Source organism: Pipistrellus kuhlii, unplaced genomic scaffold, assembly GCF_014108245.1.
Source record: "Pipistrellus kuhlii isolate mPipKuh1 unplaced genomic scaffold, mPipKuh1.p scaffold_m20_p_116, whole genome shotgun sequence".
Taxonomy (NCBI): domain Eukaryota; kingdom Metazoa; phylum Chordata; class Mammalia; order Chiroptera; family Vespertilionidae; genus Pipistrellus; species Pipistrellus kuhlii.
In genome coordinates, this window is record NW_023425423.1 from 119,932 (window position 1) to 140,466 (window position 20,535).

At 42.7% G+C, this 20,535-nt stretch overlaps 1 protein-coding gene across 11 annotated transcripts in view; it reads right to left on the minus strand.

Moving 5' to 3' along the window:
• UBE3C (ubiquitin protein ligase E3C) overlaps positions 1-20,535 on the minus strand; it is a 117,562-nt gene that overhangs the window by 93,900 nt on the left and 3,127 nt on the right. For 7 of the 11 annotated variants that reach the window (XM_036432712.2, XM_036432706.2, XM_045579801.1 and 4 more), the window contains exons 2-4: positions 5,044-5,097; positions 3,335-3,409; positions 2,248-2,394 (exon numbers count right to left, since the gene is read on the minus strand). In XM_036432712.2, coding sequence (XP_036288605.1) covers positions 2,248-2,394; positions 3,335-3,409; positions 5,044-5,097 — 276 coding nt within the window. Of the gene's footprint in view, positions 1-2,247; positions 2,395-3,334; positions 3,410-5,043; positions 5,098-11,993; positions 12,017-20,535 lie in introns of those variants that run through there. The other 4 variants (XM_036432714.2, XM_045579802.1, XM_036432713.2 and 1 more) reach the window with 2 other exon arrangements.

Consider the following 20,535-nt stretch of genomic DNA (forward strand, 5'->3'; position numbering starts at 1 on the left):
CTCATGTAAATCTGAAATAGAAACAGTTCATTTGAAAAATGAGCAATCCATAATAAAAATAGAGCCAAAACCGGTTTGGCTCAGTGGATAGAGCGTCAGCCTGCGGACTGAAAGGTCCCAGGTTCGATTCCGGTCAAGGGCATGTACCTTGGTTGCAGGCACATCCCCAGTAGGAGGTGTGCAAGAGGCAGCTGATCGATGATTCTCTTTCATCATCGATGTTTCTAACTCTCTATCCCTCTCTCTTCCTCTTTGTAAAAAATCAATAAAATATATTTAAAAAAAAAAAATAGAGGAGAACCCAATGATGAGACTAGTCATACAGGTATGTTTCTGCTGCCCTTCCCATGCTCCAGCACCCTCTCCTGCTGGTGCGCCATGCAGCTGGCAGGACAGGCACTCAGGCCCACTGCTCCCAGCAGGTGCTCAGGTGTGACTCTGAGGTGATGGGTGCGTTGTTCCTCAACTAGGTGGCAGGAACCTTTCAGTGTTTATGTACGCAGAATCACCACAGTGTGCACTTTAAAGATCCCACACTTTTGTTTGTCAGTTGTACTTCAATGCAGCTGGAGGAAAAGTCAGGATCCCAGCATCATCTCAGTGCACTCAGCAAGTATCAGATAGATCTCTGACTCGCATCCTGTTGTATAGATGCAGCTGCCACAAATGATTCTGAAAACTCAATACCTAACGAGAAATTGCTTCTACTTTACTATGGCCAGATTATTTTGTGTTCAGAGAACATAATATATACACTCAGAGTGTGTGTGTGTGTGTGTGTGTGTACACACACACACACACACACATACATTTTAGAGGTTTTGTGCATAAATTCGTGCATGCACAGGATCTGGCCAGCCTGGCTAGGAGGAGTGAACATGGGCAGTTGGCTGGCCTGCCTGCTGGTCGAACTCCTGGTCCAGGGGACACTTTGAATATTAGTCTTCTATTATATAGAATAGACACTGAGTGGCTAGATTATTATATGTTCAGAGATCATCATAATCTGGTCATTCAGTGTATTTGTAACAGAGATCACAGGCAAGTCACTGAAATGAACAAAGGGAGGAGGTGAGGATGGGGAGCAACATGCCTAGTCCTGCACAGAATGCCCAAGACACGCACTGAAAGTGGCATCACGCTTCTCCAGTGGAAGTCAGGAAATTTGAAGATTGGCCAGGAGACTTCGCCACGTGTGACTGATTTACTGTGCTTATATTTTTGTGTGCAAACTGAATGTCGAGTTCATCTTGTCACATTAAGCAGGTTTGACGGCATTTAATTCTACTGAGATTCAGACTCTGCACAGGAGGCCTCGTATTTGCTGAAGGCCTGGAGTCAGCATGCACACCTCCTGCCCAGCTATCCGGTTGTGCCTGCTTCACCTGGGGAACCCCCAGGAGAGCAACCAGACTTTGTACCTGGAGGCGGCAGGAGTAATTCCTAAGGGAAGGGTGCTTGGAGACAACCAGCTGACAGCCCCTGGCACCGCCTGCCAGCTCATGGAGATCTTCCCTCTACAAGACCAGAGTACAGGGAACCAGGACGACCTGCTGTGGTACTTTCCTGATGCTGCTTCCTATAAACTTCAGAGACGTCTGGAAGGGCTGGCACACAGCAAGTCCAAAGCGGGGGAGAGGGGGAGTCACTGGCACTGCCCCCTAGACCGGCTCTAGTTTATGGCCTGTTCTTCCCACAGCTCGCTCAGGAAGCAGTGCTGGGACCTGCAGCCAAATGCCGGCCAAGCAGGACGGTATGCCTTTGTCCTCTGCACTGACTGTTCACTATGAATCCCTATATACTCCCACCATCAACTCATCCTGCACCTCATCACTGAGAACAGCAGGGTGGCCCAGTTATCCAATTACATTTTGGATGTTTTAAGAGAGAGACCCTATAATTTGGGATTCAGACTAAAGAACTTATAGATAACAGGCTATGATATTCACGATTCCCTTCACAGTGATCGAAGGCACAGGTGTGGAGGGTTCTGTGTGAAACCAGGTGTCGATGACTGTCATGGGTATATGGTGGATGGCTCCACACACTATTCTACTTTTCCTTATATTTGAAATTTTCCATATTGAAAATTTACATCGATCTTTAAGAGCTAAAACACCACCACAAAGGCAACTTATTCCCATTGAGGAAAAGTTCATGAAGATGAGACAGTGGAGGATTATCTGACGTTTTAGAAAACTGGAGATTATATAAAACCAGATTAGTGAAAACACAGTTAATACTCACCAAACGTTTTGAGTCTTCATTCTGTTTGTAAAAAAACAGAAGCTGCCTCACCAAAACCGTCAGGTTGGGACCATTGGCAATGGAAAGCGTGCCCCCAGCCTGGGGTGAGTTAGCACAGTGGTCAAAAGCAGTTCTTTGAATGGCGTACTGAAACAGAACAGCGCACAGTCAGCACACAGGACGGGGAAACAGGCAATGACCGTGCTGTTGCCATGGAGTTATGGGTGAAATAAAACTCAAACACTTGGAATGGAATAGAAGACAGTCTTCCACCATTTCCTCCTCTTTAGATCTTCACCTGTGGTTTGGCATGTTTGTATTTTACTATTTTAAAAAAACTCACCTACCTATAGATCTTTAGGTAAATATAAACTAATAAAAAAACTAGTTACTAGGGGAAATACTATTATCAACATTAACTTTCAAAACAGGCATACAGAAGTACAGAGATCACATCCAGGAACCCAAGGTCATTATTTAAAATGAGAGGCCTGGAGGGTGAAATTTGTGCGGGTAAAGAGGGGAGGTGTCTCTCAGCCCAGCCTGTGCCCTCTGGCAATCCGGGACCCCTTGGGTAGATCCCTAGGACTGGCCAGCAATCAGAGCCTATTGGGGCTTTCCTTCCCCTGGCTGGTGGCAGCTGGCCCCACCCCCCACCTCCTGACACTGGTTGCCTCCCTCTGCAAGATGATCATGGGGCAATGGCAGGGCAGATCACTCACCTGTAGAGGGAGACCTTGCCCACCCACTGCAGCATCACCTGCCAGATAGCCTGGGCCTCACTCTTTGGGACAATGGATTGGGGGGCTCCGCCATCGATAGCCCAGCAGAGGGAGGCCCCACTCACCTGATTACCCCACTGACCTGGGCCTCCCTCTCTGAGATGATCGTAGGGCAATGGATGGCAGGGTCCCCTTACCAATGGCATCACACCCGCCTTGGCTGGCCTGGCCCCAGTGTGTGTCAGTGTGTCATCCAAATGGTCATTTTTCTGTTTGGCCGTACAGTCAATGTGCATATTACACTTTTATTAGTATAGATAAGCACTCCAGTGCCTTCTGACAGTTCTCAGTTTATAAACACTTACTTGCTGTTTTCTATCTCGATAGCCTCGAATAAATGACTGAATAATTATTGCATTTTTCAATCTTCGCCTTTCTTCCTGAATAAAGGAGGAAGGTGGGAACAAGCAGTCAGAGTCAGTGAAAATAACATTTAGTTAGTAAAGCCTTAAACATTACAGTTATATAATTCACATACCACAAAATTCACTTTTAAACTGTACTATCACCAATTTTTAATATATTCAAATTTGTGCAACCATCTATCTAATTTTAGAACACTTTCATCACCTGCTCCCAAAAGCCATGTACCCATTAGCAGTCACCCCCATTTCCTCCCCTGCTTCCCCTATTGCCATGCCTGTGGCAACCACTTGAATTTTTGCCTGTATGAAATTACCTGCTCTGGCTACTTCCTATATTGGAATCACAGAATATGTGGCTTTTAAAAATATGTATATTTTTATTGATTTCAGAGAGAGGAAGGAAGAGGGAGAGAGAGAGAGAAAGAAACATCAATGAGAATCATTCATCGGTGCCTCCTGCACACCCCCTACTGGGGACTGAACTGCAACCTGGGCACGTGCCCTGACCAAGATTCGAACTGGTGCCCAACTGAGCCACACTGGTCGGGCTCTGGCTTTTTCACTTGGCATGAAGTGTGTTTGTTCGTTCGAAAATAATTTTTGTTATTTATTTTTTTAGAGGAAGCATGGAAGAGACAGAGAAACATCCAGTGAAGAGAGACACATGGATTCTATGCCTCCCACATACTCCCCAACCAGGGCCGGGAAACAGAGCCTGCAACCCAGGTTTGTGCCTTTGATGGGAACCGAACCTGGGACGCTTTAGTAAATGGGATGACACTCTATCCACTGAGCCAAACCAGCTAGGGCTGGTATTACGTTTTTTAAGGCTCACACACATTGTATCACATATTAGTCTTTTTTATGGCTGATCAATAGCCATTGTATGGCTGCCTCAAGTTGAGTTTATCAGCCAATGGACATGTGTGCATCCACTTTGAACATTCATGAACAAGTTTTTGCGTGGACAAAGAGTTTTCATTTTTATTGGGTAAATACAGGAGTGAAATTAATACCCGAGGAACTTCAGACTGTTTTGCAAAATGGCTACACTACTTTACAATCACACCAGAATAGTGAGACTTTTTTTAGGTTTTTGTTTTAAATATTAAAAGAATACAGACCTATTTTAAGGGTCACATCCTTGTTTCAAAGCAGAAAATTCCAATTTTTATTGACTTAAGACTGTCGTCAGTGACCTAGCAAAATAATGTGTTCTTCGTCATTAAAACATTGCAGGTACCACTTCTGACAGCCTCTGTGTGCCAGCCCTAAGGAAGACCCTTCACATGCACCTTGTACAATAACCTTCCAGGTGAAAATTTCTCTTGTAATAATAAGAGGGTCAGGAGTCAAACACAGGCTGACTCTAAACTGGGTACTCCGTCTCCCATGTGGCACTGCTTCCTGCCTTTTAGGAATGTTGCCTAATCCACAGACTGCCCTTTTGTCCATCTTTTCTACATTGATATCAGAATAAATGCTTTACTGTAAAATCCAACAAATCCAGAAATGTTTTTAAAGCTCAATATATATACGTAAATATACATATATTCCATCACACTGAACAAATACATATCTATTTATAAAACCGTAAAACCCAGAATTTAAAAATGCTTATTTATAGACTATTAAAAAACTGTTTTTACCTCTCTCTTTCTTCTTTCTTCCTGAGTACGATGTAAAAGAGAAGCCTTTTCTTCCTAAACATAAAGAGAAAAATTATAGAATGTTTTGACCCAAAAAGGATTCTAAAGATCATCCAATCAACCAACAGACTTAGTGGGAAATCTGAGGCACAAGAGGTTAAGTGGTTTTCAGAGGTCACAGATCTAATTAAAGTAGTTCAGTAGTTTTCTAAGAATAAAATCTGACTCTTCACACACAAAGTGAGTTCAAGTGAAACAGGAGATATGAATGAGATTGGTACATTGTATCAATGCCAACAACCTGCTTGTGACAATGACTACTTTTGCAAAATATAGCCCCCAGGGGAAATGAGGCAAAGTCAACGAGGGATCTTCCTATATTACTTCTAACAGCTACACAGACATCTACAATTATATTAAATTTCAATGGAAAATCAATTTCTTTATAGTTATCAAATTAAAATTTTTAAATGTTTTTTCATCATAAATAAAACTGCATTTTGAACAAAGTTACTCGGTACATAGAAAAGACTAAATAATAAGTGGGACAATTAAACATTTCAAGTAGAAGAAAAATACCCACCCACCTAGCCAGTGTGGCTCAGTTGAGAGTCAATATATGAACCAGGAGATTAAAAATGGGGGCACAGCCGAAGCCGGTTTGGCTCAGTGATAGAGCATCAGTCTGCAGACTGAAAAGGTCCCGGGTTCGATTCCGGTCAGGGGCATGTACATTGATTGCGGGCACATCCCCGGTAGGGGTTGTGCAAGAGACAGCTGGTCGATGTTTCTCTCTCATCGACGTTTCTAGCTCTCTCTCTCTCTCCCTTCCTCCTCTCTGTGAAATATCAATAAAATATATTTTTTAAAAATGGGGGCAAAGTAAAGTGGATGCTGCACGGACATGCTCCCAGAAACAAACTATAATCACAACTAAAATACAGAAAAATTTCCTGAATAGTCAATGGAAAACTGACAGGAAATAACCCCGATATTGGAGGACCAAAAGCAGAGACAGCATAGAGACTGGTAGGAGAGGCGGAGGCAAGAAAGGGCTGGCTGTGTCAGCACCCACAGCTGGCAACTGAAGACTCAGAGAGATATCTCAGCTGTGGGGAGGAGCCACTGAGAACTCTGGGATCTAATCCCCAAGCTGGGCCCCCCCCCCGCAGAGAGCACTACAAATGAGAAGGGCACCCACATAACATCTGGCTGTGAAAAGCAGAGGGCTGCAGTCTGCCAGGGAGTGATGGCTGGAAATTCAGGCACCCTCTTAAAGGACCAATGTACGAAATTCCCTGTGGAGCCATCCACCTTGTGCTCCAACAGAGGGAGAGTGGAGTGGACTGGAGCTATATGTGCAGAAGCCAGGATTGGGGACTGGGAGGTTAGAACTCAGAAGGCAAAAAAAAGTTTCCTATGCTGAGTCATTCCCTCACCCAGGGGAGAACATCTAACCCACACAGACATCTTGCCTTATCTGGGGGTAAGACAGTTGACACACCCTATTAGAAAACACCTTGCTCTGAGGCCATTTAAAAAGACTAAAAATAATAATAGCCTCCAGGCAGAAGCAAGTGCCCCATCCAGTTAAAAAACAAAACAAAAAACTCTCACGACATCTGAGGATGATTGCCTGAGAGCAATTTCAAGTTGGAATCCTATCAGTCTGTGGACAGAGGTGGTCTCTTAAGACTTTGAGTCTTTGCCTGATCTAATTAGCCAGGAGCAGCATTTGACACTGTCCTGCACTAGAGTTTGAGAGGCATAGAGGATCTACCTAATACAAAGCAGTCACAAACCCAAACAGGCAACCAAAATGAGGAGACAAAGAACCCCCAAATGAAAAAACAAGAACATTCTCCATTAGAAGAGATAAATGAAGCAGAGGTAAGTAATTTATCTGAAGCAAAGTTCAGAGTAATGATGGTAAAGATGCTCAACAACATGAAAAAAGATATAATAACCATGAAAAAAAGAACAGTCTGAGATAAAGAATGACATAACACAAAAAAAGAACACATCAGAAAGAATGAATACACAGCAGATTAGGGTAAGCTGAGGACAGAATCAGTGAATTAGAAGACAGAATTGAAAATATCACTCAATCAGAGAACCAAAAATAAAAAAAATAAATAAAAAACAGGAGGACAGCTTAAGGGAGCTGTGGGACAATGTGAAACATAACAATATTAGAATAGCAGTTGTGCCAGAAGAAGCAGAAAGGGAGAAAGGTATAGAGAAGGTGTTTGAAGAAATAATGGTAGAAAACTTCCCTAACCTGGTAAAGGAAAAAGTCACACAAGTTCAGGAGACACAGAACCCCAAACAAGAATAACCTAAACAGATCTACATCCAGACACATCATAATTAAAATGCCAAAAATTATAGACTTTTCTCTTAAACGCAACAAAGAGAAAAACCAACTACAACGAAGCTCCCATAAGGCTGACACCTGATTCCTCATCAGAAACTCTACAGGCCAGAAGAGAATGACATGAAGTAATCAAGGTAATGAAAAGAAAGGGTATGAGACCAAGATTACTATATCCAGCAAAGCCATCATTCAAAATAGATGGTTAAATAAAGAGCTTCCCAAACAAAAAAGGCTAAAGGAGTTCATTACCACCAAGCCTGCATTACCAGAAATGCTAAAGGGATTGCTGTAAAGGATTGCTGAGAAGAAACAGAGAGAAACCTAGCCATACAGAGCTAAAATGGCTATAAATAAACACCTCCCAATAGTAACCCTAAATGTAAATGGATTAAAGGCTCCAATCAAGAGGTGAAGGGTAGCTGAACATGACCCAACTACAATATATGCTGTCTACAAGAGATCCACCTCAGAACAAAAGACACACACTGGATGAAAGTGAAAGGATGGAAAAAATTTTTCCATACAAATGGAAAAGAGAAAAAAGCTGGAGTAGCAATACTCGTATCCGACAAAATAGACTAAAAACATCATGCTAAGCGAAATAAGCAAGTCAGAGAAAAGATAAATATCCTACGATCTTGCTCATTTGTGGAATATAATGAACAACATAAAATGATGAACAAAAATAGAGCCAGAGGGGAGAAATATTCTAGAACATAATATTGATAGAAGTAATCCTGTTATTTGCAGATTTGTAATATTTCCTACAACTTTTGTGATATAATTTTATGTTAGTACAGTTTTGGTAATATTTTACTAGAATCCTTTTATTCTTGAAATAATGATGTTTATTGCATGTAATATTATATATGACGTCATTTTTCTTTTTCTTTTTTTTCCGTTAGGCCACGCGGTCCTCGTGTGGAGACAGCGAGCAGTATCTTATTCAGGTGTAACCTCCTCGCTGGTGGCAGCGGCGGCTCAGGCGACTAGGGCCGGTGCTGGGCTTCAGGATGAATGAAAGGCGGAACCAGGATGCAGTCCATGCAGCCGACGTCTGTGCGGTGCGTCCTTTTCACCCTAAAGAAGCATCGCCGCAGAGCTCCACCTTTAAGGGCATGTGCGGTGCAGCGGGTAAACTGCCTGACTCTGGCTCAGAAGGTGGAAGGTTCTAGTCCTCTCTTAAGGAGAGGTCAGAACACTGTTAAACTTCAAACGTGAACCTATTCCCTCGAACCTCTGCAGTCTTCCACCCACTCTCGGTTCTTGAAGTCATTTTTCTTGAATAATTGGTGTTTACTGCATGTAACATTATCATGTTTAAAATCATTTTTCTTGCCAAAAAAAATCAAAGAATCAAAAAGAAACAATAAAAAAATAAGAGGACAGCTTAAGGGAGGTGAAGAACAATAAGAACATAACGACATTAGAATAGCAGGTGTGCCAGAAGAGGCAGAAAGGGATAGATAAGAAATAATGGCAGAAAACTTCCCTAACCTGGTAAAGGAAAAAGTCACATAAGTTCAGGAGGCACAGAGAACCCCAAGCAAGTAAAACCAAATAGGACCATACCCAGACACATCATAATTAAAATACAAGGAGTGGCCAGATTATTATGACCACCTGACATTGTAGGCAACTTAGCCATACACTGCATCATATGGGATATGGAAGCTGAAGGCCTGTTCGAACACCTTTGTTGTCTGCAGTCACCAAGATAAAATGTCTCCAATTTGCACAGGAACACAAGGATTGGACAGTTGAGCATTGGAAAAAAGTCATGTGGTCCGATGAATCACATTTTCAGTTGCATCATGCAAATGGCAGAGAATTTCACAGAAAAAGCATGAAAGCGTGCAACCCACATGATGAGTACAACTCTTCAAGCTGGGAGGGACAGTGTTATGATTTGGGGCATGTTTTCCTGGCATGATTTGGGCCCTTTAATTTGTGTGGAACAACGTCAGAATAGCATAACATAGCTAAGTACCATTGCTGATCAAGTTCACCCTAACATGTTGATGGTGTATCCCCAATGGAAATAAATGGCTTCTTCCAACAAGACAATGCGCCATGCCACTGTGCTCATACTGTGCAGGAGTGGTTTCAAGAACACAAGTGAGACTTTACCTTGCTTAGGTGGCCCCCACAATCACCAGATCTCAATCCAATTGAGCATTTGTGGGACAAAGTTAAAAGAGCCATCAGGCAGCTGGTTCCACAACCATCAAATCTCACAGAACCAGACAGTGCTATTCATCAGGCATGGTGTCAGATTCCCTGCATCACTTTTCAACATCTCATGGAGTCAATGCCAAGAAGAATCACCACAGTACTGAAGGCAAAAGGTGGCCCAATGAAGTACTGATGGGGTGGGCATAATTATCTGGCCACTCAGTGTATATGAACCAGTGTATATGAACCTGGTTGCGAGGGGGAGTGGGGGGTGGTGTCAATTCCCAGTAGGGGGCATGCAGGAGGCAACTAAACAATGATTCTCTCTCATCACTGATATTTCTTATTTTTCAAAATATATTTTAAAAAATAAGAAATATTTTCTGTACACACATCCCATTGGGGATTGAGCCTGCACCCAGGGCATGTGCCCTTGACCATAATCAAACACAGGATCCTTAAGTCTGCATGCCTACGCTCCATCCACTGAACCAAACCAGCAGGGCTCATCATAGATATTTCTCTCTCCCCCACTCCCTTCCTCTCTGAAATCAATAAAAATGTTTAAAAAGCTTCCCCTCCCCAGAACTGTTCCAAACTATAGGGCATAGGCATTTTATTTTTGTAAATTTAATGCAAAATAAAGTCAAATGTCCAAGATATTTTAGATGAATTATTAGAAAAATTAGTACACAAACTTTTTAACAAAAAACATACCCTATTAAAAGACTGTTGAAAAGCAAGTAATTACTAATTTAAATTTATACATTGAGCCCGGCCAGTGTGGCACAGTGGTTGAGTGTTGACCTATGAAACAGGAGATCAGGGTTTGTTGGATTCCTGGAGTTGTGAGCTTGATCCCCAGTGGGGGTATGCAGAAGGCAGCCAATCAATGATTCTCTCTCTAGATGTTTCTATCTCTCACCACCTTTCCTATCTGAAATCAATAAAAATACTTTTTTAAAAGAAAGAAAAAAAAAGGAGGGGAATGGGAAAATTAGAGTAAAAAATACAAAGTTATGATGTTCAGAACTATGGAAAGCTTACATATAAAAAGTGTATTTATTATATTTATTCATGAATAGAAGTGGTTGGCATGTTTATATCAACAACTAGAGGCCCGGAGCATGAAATCATGCATGGGTGGGGACCCTTGGCCTGGCCGGCAATCAGGGCCATCTGGCTCAATCTCGATTGGGGCCAATGAGAGCCGGCGGACCAGGGAGGGGCCATGGGAGGGCTCCAGGGCGTATCTCGCTCTCTCACCTAGTCCTGATGGGCCAGACCCCAGCAGCAAGCTAACCTACAGGTCAGGGTGTCTGCCCCTGGTGGTCAGTGTGCATCATAGCAACTAGTCGAGCGGTTGACTGAATGTTGGACATTTACCATATTATTGATATATAGCATTTATTTTCCTTCTATTTCCATTTGTCCAGATTTAATGTATTTTCATCATTTGATCATAACTAAAATCCTCATATTTCCTAAAATAGTATATATTGTTATAATAACAAAAAACATACTTAATATCTGAAATCAAATAAACCAACACTTTACCTTAAAAAAAGGTACATGCTGGCAAAAGTCACTAAATTTACTTCCACACACATTTGAGCTTAATCATCACTAATCTAAAAGTTCAGAGCTCATGTGCTATGCACTACCACATCCCTATCATCTGCTTCAATGTCTGGCACATATAGGTGTTCAACAAGTATTTACACAGTGAATGAGTGAACATTTCCCTTAAGTAAAACAAAATAGTCTTAATAGAAGGAGTAACCATACCATTGCAATATTTTCAAATCAAAGTAGGTACTAAGTATCAAAAAGCTTAATTGAACTCTAATCGAATACTAGACTTTCTCAGGAATTTGAGTGTGAAGCGCAGTGATCTATAACATAAGCCTTGAGTCAGTTACAGCAGAAACCAGTGGGAGTGGGACCCACAGGTGGGAATAAAAACGTGCTACACTTCATGCAGCAATGAAGGCACAGAGGGGGAAGGCAATGAGGACCATTTAACTTTCTTTAAGGCCCCTGCAGAGGGAGGAAGAGAAGGAAGGGGACTCCTGGGCATGGAGACCTTCCTCCTCCTCCTCCACCAGTGTCTCACAGGTGCCCTTTGCCACCTCCACAAGGTCTACCATACCTATACTATCTGTACTACTGACTTTTGAAACTTTTCTTTAAATTGATTTTTGAAACATTTTTAATTTTAGACAAAAAAATTTTGCAGAATGATCACAAGCATTCCCTTATCCCTTCTATCTTTTACCCACTCCCCTTCCATAACTGGAGTAAAATTAGCAAAAATAAGAAATTAACACTGTTACAGTATTACTAACTACACTACAGATGGTTAGAAATTCATCAATTTCCCATTGGTGATCTTTACCTATTCTAGGATCCCATCCAGATCCTCGCTGTACTTACTCTTTCTCCTTAATTCCCACCAATCTGGACATCTTGGACTCTGTCCCTGATTTGGGTTTTCTGATATTCTCTCACAATTATTAGTGATAGCTCTGAATTTTAATCATAGAGTAAAACATATATCCATATCTTCAGTTACATAAACAATCAAACACATATAGGAGAAAAGAAAACCTCTTCCTTAGAATTTATTCAGTTAATGAATGTAGAGGCAAGGGCAAACAGCCTACTGCCTTGTGCTAAGGGCTATCAGGGGAAGGCCTGAGCAAAAACAAGAGTTTCCTGACCTCTGAGTATCTTCCTCAAGACACTTAGCAACCACCAAGGGAAAGGCAGTAGCAACCCAGCAGACACCAACCACACGACCAGGCGAATCTCAACAGGAGAAAGGCACAAGGCCAGCAGGCACCACCACTAGATAGAGGCAAAGTATATAAAACTTTTATCTTGACAGAAGACTCCTTTTCAACTTTCACTACACTAAATATAAAGCCTGTAACACTGACAAAGTAGGAAGTACATACTCCTGAAAATAAGCTCAATGAAGACAAAAGTGCACTGTTACATTTTAAATTAACTAAATTAAAAAATAAACAGATTACAAAACATAATACATTTTTTTTCTGAAAAGCCACATCTGAAAGTAAGTTCTTTAAAGGCTCAAAAAAATAAAGGCAGAACCATGATCCTAATTCGAAATTAAGAATACCTACGTGTGGCGCACACTAGCAAATAGCTTCCCCTCCTGAAAGTGAAATGTTGCCATGCTGCTAATAAAAATGAACCACAAACCTACAACACACAGGAGAGTCAGCACAGACAATACAGAGCAGGCTACACACAGCCCGTGTTGTGCCGTACACACATGCCTGCACCTGGCTCACCACAAAGCTCCCTAGCTAATCTCACCATGAACAAGCATCTCAGGGAAATCACACATTCGATATCCTAGCTAGGTTTCTATTGACACTGAAATAAATACTACTAAATTTTAAAGCTGTTCCTTCATATACCACTGAATCATCACACACAATACTCTGCATGAGGGGACAGGTCAATGTCAGAGATCTCCAGAGAGGTGCAGACAGAAAAGGAGATAAGAAACAGAAATCTATGGAGAAGTGTACTACTCAATAGCGTTGGGCAACTGAGAAGCCTAAACAAATGACATTATATACCTAGTCTTCACATCAAAATAGCTTCCTAATGAACCTAACATTTATATGCAGACACAACACCATAAAATATGGGAAGATAATGTGGGAATTAAAAAAAAATCTCAAGAAAACTTTCTAAGAAAGATATCACACATTAAGTCTATGTTACTGTTGTCATTAAGTTATTTAAGCTCTTAAGTTACTTAAGAATGACAAATTTAACCACATAAAATTAAAACTTTCTGCACAGAAAAATATCATAACCAAGGTTTAAAAAACTGACAAAGTGGTAATAAATATTTGTAACACCGCAAAATGAACATTTGTAAAACTTCAATAAGAATTTTAAAAGATTAACAATCAAATAGAAAAATTAGCAAAAGTTATAAATAGTAAATTGGAAATAAACAAAAATATAATTAAAACATAAGAAATTAATTTTACTCATTTTTGGAAAAAATGCCATAAACACAGTGAAATTGGCTTTTTCACCTATGCAATCGGCAAATGACACCTCAGGACAGCTGTGAGGTGCAGATAGAGGACAGCAGCGTCGCCCATGCACTGACATAACTCTTACTGGGCTATCTGGAAATATCTACAAAAATTCAAAATGTACAGCCATTGACCTGCGCTCTAAAAATCCAAATTCACATGATAGACACATGACAAGGATATCCACTGCAATGCTCTTTAAATTAGCAAAACACTGAAACCATCTAAATGGCCATCAAAGACATAACAACTAAATAAGCTATGGAGTGTCATGCAGCTCCTTACGAGAATGCAGCACAGAAGTGTACAGACCTGGACTATCTCCAGCAGGTATTCTCCAGGGGAAGGTGAGAAGAACATGTTTAACCAGAGGAGCACACACCCTAAGTGAGTCTATGTGCAGAAAACAGCTCTGTGAGGACAGTGAGCCTGGTAACAGTCCGACTAAAGAGGATTGGAGTTAGAGGATCCTAGCAGGGGCGAAAGGCAGGGAGACTTTTATTATTGTACTTGAATCTGTATTTTCTACTGCTTGAGTCATATGTACATGTAATACTTTCTCACTTTTTTAGAATATAAAACTAATGAAGTTATACATAAAGAAATCTCAATATAACAAAGAATCTTATCTTAGGTCTAGTAATAATTAATGTCGTTTTCTAATACTTTTTTTAAATCGAATTTATTTAAACAATACAACAAAATTTAATCAACAATATATTGTTGCCATTGTTTCCTACTACTTGTGCCCAACGCTCAGGAAGCATTTTAATCCCTCTGTTGTAAAATTCTTGTGATTTTGATGCAAAAAATTCGGTCAATGCATTTTTGAGGCATTGTTCATTATTAAATTTTTTTCCAAGAAGAAAGTTTTGCAAAGAACGAAACAAGCCGAGACCGGTTTGGCTCAATGGATAGAGCGTCGGCTTGGGGACTGAAGGGTCCCAGGTTCGATTCCGGTCAAGGGCATGTGCCTTGGTTGCGGGCATATCCCCAGTGGGGGTGTGCAAGAGGCAGCTGATCGATGACTCTCTCTCATCGATGTTTCTAACTATCTCTCTCCTTTCCTCTCTGCACAAAATCAATAAAAAATATATTAAAAAAAAAAAAAAAAGAACGAAACAAATGGTAATCGGAAGGGGCAATATCAGGAGAATATGCAGGTTGAGAAAGAATTTCCCATTCCAACTGGCGCAGTTTTTCAGCAGTGATTCTTGCAGTATGCGGTCATGCATTATCGTGGTGAAGAATTACGCCCTTCCGATGAATCAGCGCGGTTCTTTTTCTCTTAAAACTTGGGCTAACCTTTCCAATTGGGCACTATACACTGCACTTGTAATGGTTTGGTTAGATGGTAAAAGTTCATAATGAAGAATTCCTTTAAAATTCCACCAAACACACAACATCACTTTTTTCGCATGCAAGTCAGGTTTTGGCGTGGGCTGCGGAGCCTCCTTTTTGTCCAACCATTGAGGCCGCCTTTTCAAATTAACATACAGCACCCACTCTTCATCTCCGGTAACAATTTGCTCTAAAAACAGCAAACGGTTTTGACGAGAGAGGAGCGAACTGCAAATTGTGACTCTTTGATTACGGTTGTTGTCGGTCAACTCAGGAGGAACCCATTTTCCAAACTTTTGGACTTTGCCAAGTGCACGCAATTGATTGGAAATTGTTTTTTGTGAACAATTTAAAGTTGTCGCAAGCTCTTGTTGGGTAATTTGAGGATTTTGCACCAAAAGAGCTTGAAGAGCTTCTTGATCAAAATTGGACACACAGCCTCGACCACTCTTGTCATCTAACGAAAAATTTCCCTCGCGAAATTTCTCAAACCAACGCTGGCATTTTCTGGCGCTAACTGCATCTTGACCAAGAGCACTACAGATTTTTTTGCAGCCTCACTTGCTTTTCTTCCTAACTGGAACTCGTAAAGCATGCAGTGCCGAATATGCTCTTCATCCGCCATCTTCTTAGCCCTAGTTTTGCAACAAAAACCAAACCAAACACAAACTTTTTCAAGCAAAACTTGTTCATTGCACTTCACACGTTCTGTAGATACCACGTGTTTGAAGGTTATGTCAATACAAGTCAACGCCAAGCAAGATTTTAAACGAATGTTTAAAACGACATTAATTATTACTAGACCCGATAATAAGAGTAATATGCAAATTGACCACACCTCCACTACGCCCACCATCCACGCCCACCAGCCAATCAGAGTGAGTATGCAAATTAACCCCAACCAAGATGGCTGCAGCCACAGAGAGCAGGAGGGAGGCTTGGGTTTCCCAGGCAATGTAAGAAGCCAAGTTTTCCGCCTGCCCTAGCAATACTAAGCAGCACTCAAGGTTACCAAGTTTCAATTATAGAAGGTAAACAAATCCAAACAGAAATGGCGGAAGCCACAGAGTGAGCAGAAGGCTTGACTCTGCTCCAGGCTACAAAGTTTTGATTGTAGAAAGTAAATAAATTCCAGATACCAGGGCCTCCACTTGGGTCACCAGGGGGCATGGCCGGCCTGCAAACCACCATGGGCCCCTCGCTCAGGCCGCCCTGTGCCCCAAGAGAACCCTCACCCTGATTCAAGATACCCTTCAGGGCAAGCCAGCCGGTCCCCACCCATGCACCAGGCCTCTATCCTATCTAATAAGAGTAATATGCAGATTTACCATCACTCCAACACAAAAGATCAAGATAGCTGGCCTCATGTGGTCAAATATCCTGATCCCATGTGGACACAAGATGGCCACCACAAGATGGCTGGCAGGGGAGGGCAGTTGGGAGGGACCAGGCCTGAAAGGGAGGGCAGTTGTGAGTGATCAGGTAAGGAAGGGAGGGCAGTTGGGGTTGATCAGGCAAGCAAGGGAGGGCAGTTGGGGGTGATCAACCCTGCAGAGGAGGGAATGCGGGCAAATAGGCTGGTAGGGGAGCAGTTAGACATCAATCAGGCTGGCATTGAAGTGGTTAGGGGGTGATTAGGCTGGTAGGCAGAAGCAGTTAGGGGCAATCAGGAAAGCAGGCTGGTGAGCAGTTGGGAGCCAGCAGTTGGACATCCCTCGAAGGGTCCCAGATTGGAGAGGGTGCAGGCTGGACTGAGGGACACCACCCCCCATCCCGGTACATGAATTTCATGCACCAGCCTCTAGTTCTATTATAAAAATCTAATATGCAAATAGACCAAACAGCAGAGCAACAGAACAACCAATCGCTATGACGTGTGCTGACACCATGGGGGTGAGCACAGAACATGGAGGGTGTCGGCAGCAAGCCACAGAACGTGAAACATGGCAGGCATTGGCCGTGGCAGGATGGTGGAGCAGGTGAGCAGGGGCATCAGACCAAAGCAGAACACCATTCACTGTCACCAGGGTGAGCCTCTGGAGGTTGGTTACTGAAAATTCTTTGCTCCTGCGCACTGTGGTCTGGCAGGGTGTTCGCACCTGCTGCTGATGCTGGCCCCACTAACTCAGTGCCATCAGCAGGTGTAAGCAGCAGCTGCTGACCCCAATCACTCCTGAGAGCTTCTCTACCTCCACCTGATCCTGAGGGGCAACTGGTGCAGCAGCCACCTCTCACACCCACTGCTGGCGCCGGCCCGCTTGCACCCGCTGCTTGCACCCAATCGCTCTGCACCATCAGCGGGTGCAAGCAGGGCCCGTGCGGTCAGTGCATAGAAGCAGCAGTGGCAGGAGTGGGGCTGCAGCAGACAGGGGACCAGGAGTCATGGTGGGAGGGACTAAGCGAGGGTGCAGAGGATGGGCCAAGACCCAACCCTCTGCCCACCACAGCCTCACGGCCCACAGTTCCTTTCAAGGTGCATGAATTCGTGCACTGGGCCTAGTAAGTTCATAATTGAGTGGCTGGGAAGAAAAGAATAGGAGTCAGAAACAAGCACATTTAGATTTTGATTCTTAAGTTTTTTGTTTCAAATTATTATACTAGAGGCCCGTTGCATGAAAATTCATGCATTAGAGAGGGTGTCCCTTAGCCCAGCCTGTCCAGGAGCCCTCAGGGGCGGGAGGCAACCTGACAATCAGGGGAAGGCGATGCCTCATCACACCTCTGCTGCTGCCACTGCCGGCAGCACAAGCCTCGGCCAGCCCTGTTTATCTGAGTCTTGGGGGGCCCTGGGCGGCTGGCCAGCCACCATCCGAGGCTTGCCTGCACCTCGGGCTGGCCCTGGGCAGCTGGGGGGATGAGGGGACTGGGGGACTCTGGAGGCAGAGCACAGAGTGGCTGGGCCCACCTTGGGGCGGGCCCAGTCATGCCGTGCACCTGCTGCCCTGGCAGGGCTGACGGGACTGGGCACCGCCATCTTGTGGCTTCGGTACTGCCATCTTTGAGGGCAGGGCAGTCAATTAGCATATTCCCTCCTTATTGGCTGTGGGCAACCGCTGTCCTTGAAATGGCGAGAGGGTAAATTAGCAAATTCCCTCTTTATTAGGTAGGATTTGCAAACATCTTTTACCTTTTAAGTTCCACAAACCTAGAAAAGTTAGGGCTTCTAGGAGCAGTTAGAGACTACTTTCAGAAAGTGTTTTGGATGACTAAGCCTACTGTTCTCAGAGCACCCTCGTCACTTTCCATGTTAATCTCACATCCACTTTGTGGCTCTAAACCTATTTATGTATCAATATGTAAACAGCAAACTTCTCTATTTAGTAGTTGAGATTGAGACACATTATCTTACCTACTCTAAAAATTAAATACCAAACTTCACAAATACCATAACAGAGGTGTTCCTATGTGGGGGAAAAATGCTTTCTTCATGCAAATAAACTTAGTGGTAACAAAAATAAATTTTTAGAAAATTAAGTCATATGTAGTTTAAATAAGATAGGAAGATTAGATTTCCTTAACCATCAGAATAAAAAACATTATGGTAAAAAATTAGTATATGTCGAAGTAAATTTACACAACATGCCAATTTCTATAAAATCAAATGCTCAAATTAACTGCTAACCATTTATAAAAAAGAACTGTAGCATGTTTATTGACATCTTGATTTAAAATAAAACAGCTATGAGGTTTCTACTGCTTCATTTATTTGGGTTATTGTCATTAGCAATTACCTCCACTTAACAATGTAAACGAATGATCAGTTTTACATCTGCTTCAAGTTAGTATTTCCCACTCTCAAGCACTTACATGACACTAAAAATTCTACACAACTCAAAGGATATTTAGGCAAAACCCTTTCCTTTGGGCTAAAGTGGGAGTAGAGGTAAGATGGAGGATGTGCAGGTAAATGGCAGAGGGCTTTCAGAGCAAGGAGCTTCGCTGTCTGAGACTATAGCACTGGACACACATCACTATGCATTCATCAAAACCCACAGCAAGTACAGCACCAACAGCCAGCCTTCATGTATCAATATTGTCTCACCAACTGTGACAAATGAACCACCTATTCAAGATGCTAACCACAGGAGAAATGTGAGGTGGAGGAAAGGGGGAATGAGGAACTCTGTTCCATCAGCTTGATTTTCTATACACATAAGAAAGCTCTAAAAAGTGAATTCTATTAATTTCTTTAAAAATATTAAAGAGCCAAAACCGGTTTGGCTCAATGGATAGAGCATCGGCTTGGGGACTGAAAGGTCCCGGGTTCGATTCCGGTCAAGGGCATGTACCTTGGTTGCAGGCATATCCTCAGTAGGGGTGTGCAAGAGGCAGCTGATCGATGACTCTCCCTCATCGATGTTTCTAACTCTCTATCTCTCTCCCTTCCTCTCTGTACAAAATCAATAAAATATATTTTAAAATATATATATATATATATTAAAGAAATATTAGTTCTGCCACATTCACCTCAACTATCTGGAAAGTTGGAGGAGGAATTACTTTCCTTCATATCTATAAACTCTTCTGTGTCCACATCCACTTTTTTCCTTTAAATCTAAAAATATGTCCCTCTTCTTCTCCCTGGAGTCTTCTCACTTTTGCTTCCACTAGGCCCTGACTCCATTCACAGGTCATTCAACAGCCTGAAACCCTCCCTCCTCTAAACTTGCTTAAATTTCCCCAAAAACCCAAAAGCCTTGCTAAGACCCTGACTTCCATTCACCCCTCAATGTGCTATGATTTGCCTTCTAGCTCCTACCACCCGGCAATAGCTCCCTACAGTCACCAAGCCTTCCTATTGGTTAGCATTCTCACTGCATCCCTGCAGCACTTGGCTCTGTGTCACTCCATCCCCTCCCCACCCCACCCCACCCCACGTGATTCTTTCCTAAGTATTCCCCTCACATTAAGTGTTGCCTTCTGCCGAAACTGGTTTGGCTCAGTGGATAGAGCCTCAGCCTGCAAACTGAAAGATCCCAGGTTTGATTCGGGTCAAGGGCGTGTACCTTGGTTGCGGGCACATCCCCAGTAGGTGTGCAAGAGGCAGCTGATCGATGATTCTCTCTCATCGATGTTTCTAACTCTCTATCCCTCTCTCTTCCTCTCTGTAAAAAAAAAAAAAATCAATAAAATGTTGTTTTTTTAATGTTGTCTTCTCCCTTGGTGATTTGGTTCTAAGCTACCCATCCTAAGCTAAGTTCGAAGCTAAGTCCCAAATCTCCATGTCTAACCCAGATTTCTCCCGTCATGCACAGCCACACACACATAGGCACACATGCACAAGCACACAGGCACAGTCAACAGCCTGTTGTACACCCACCTATGTCCAGAAGAACCAAACCCTTCATCCACCCCTCCTACATCTAGACTTCTATACCAACAGCTCCAGCTCCTGCCCAGACTAATCAGATTCCCACTACTAAGAATTGGGATTGAGATCCAACTGTCTCAGTTGACAACTGAACTAGGAAATCATACTCGCCAAGATCATTTGCAGATGAAAGGAGAATG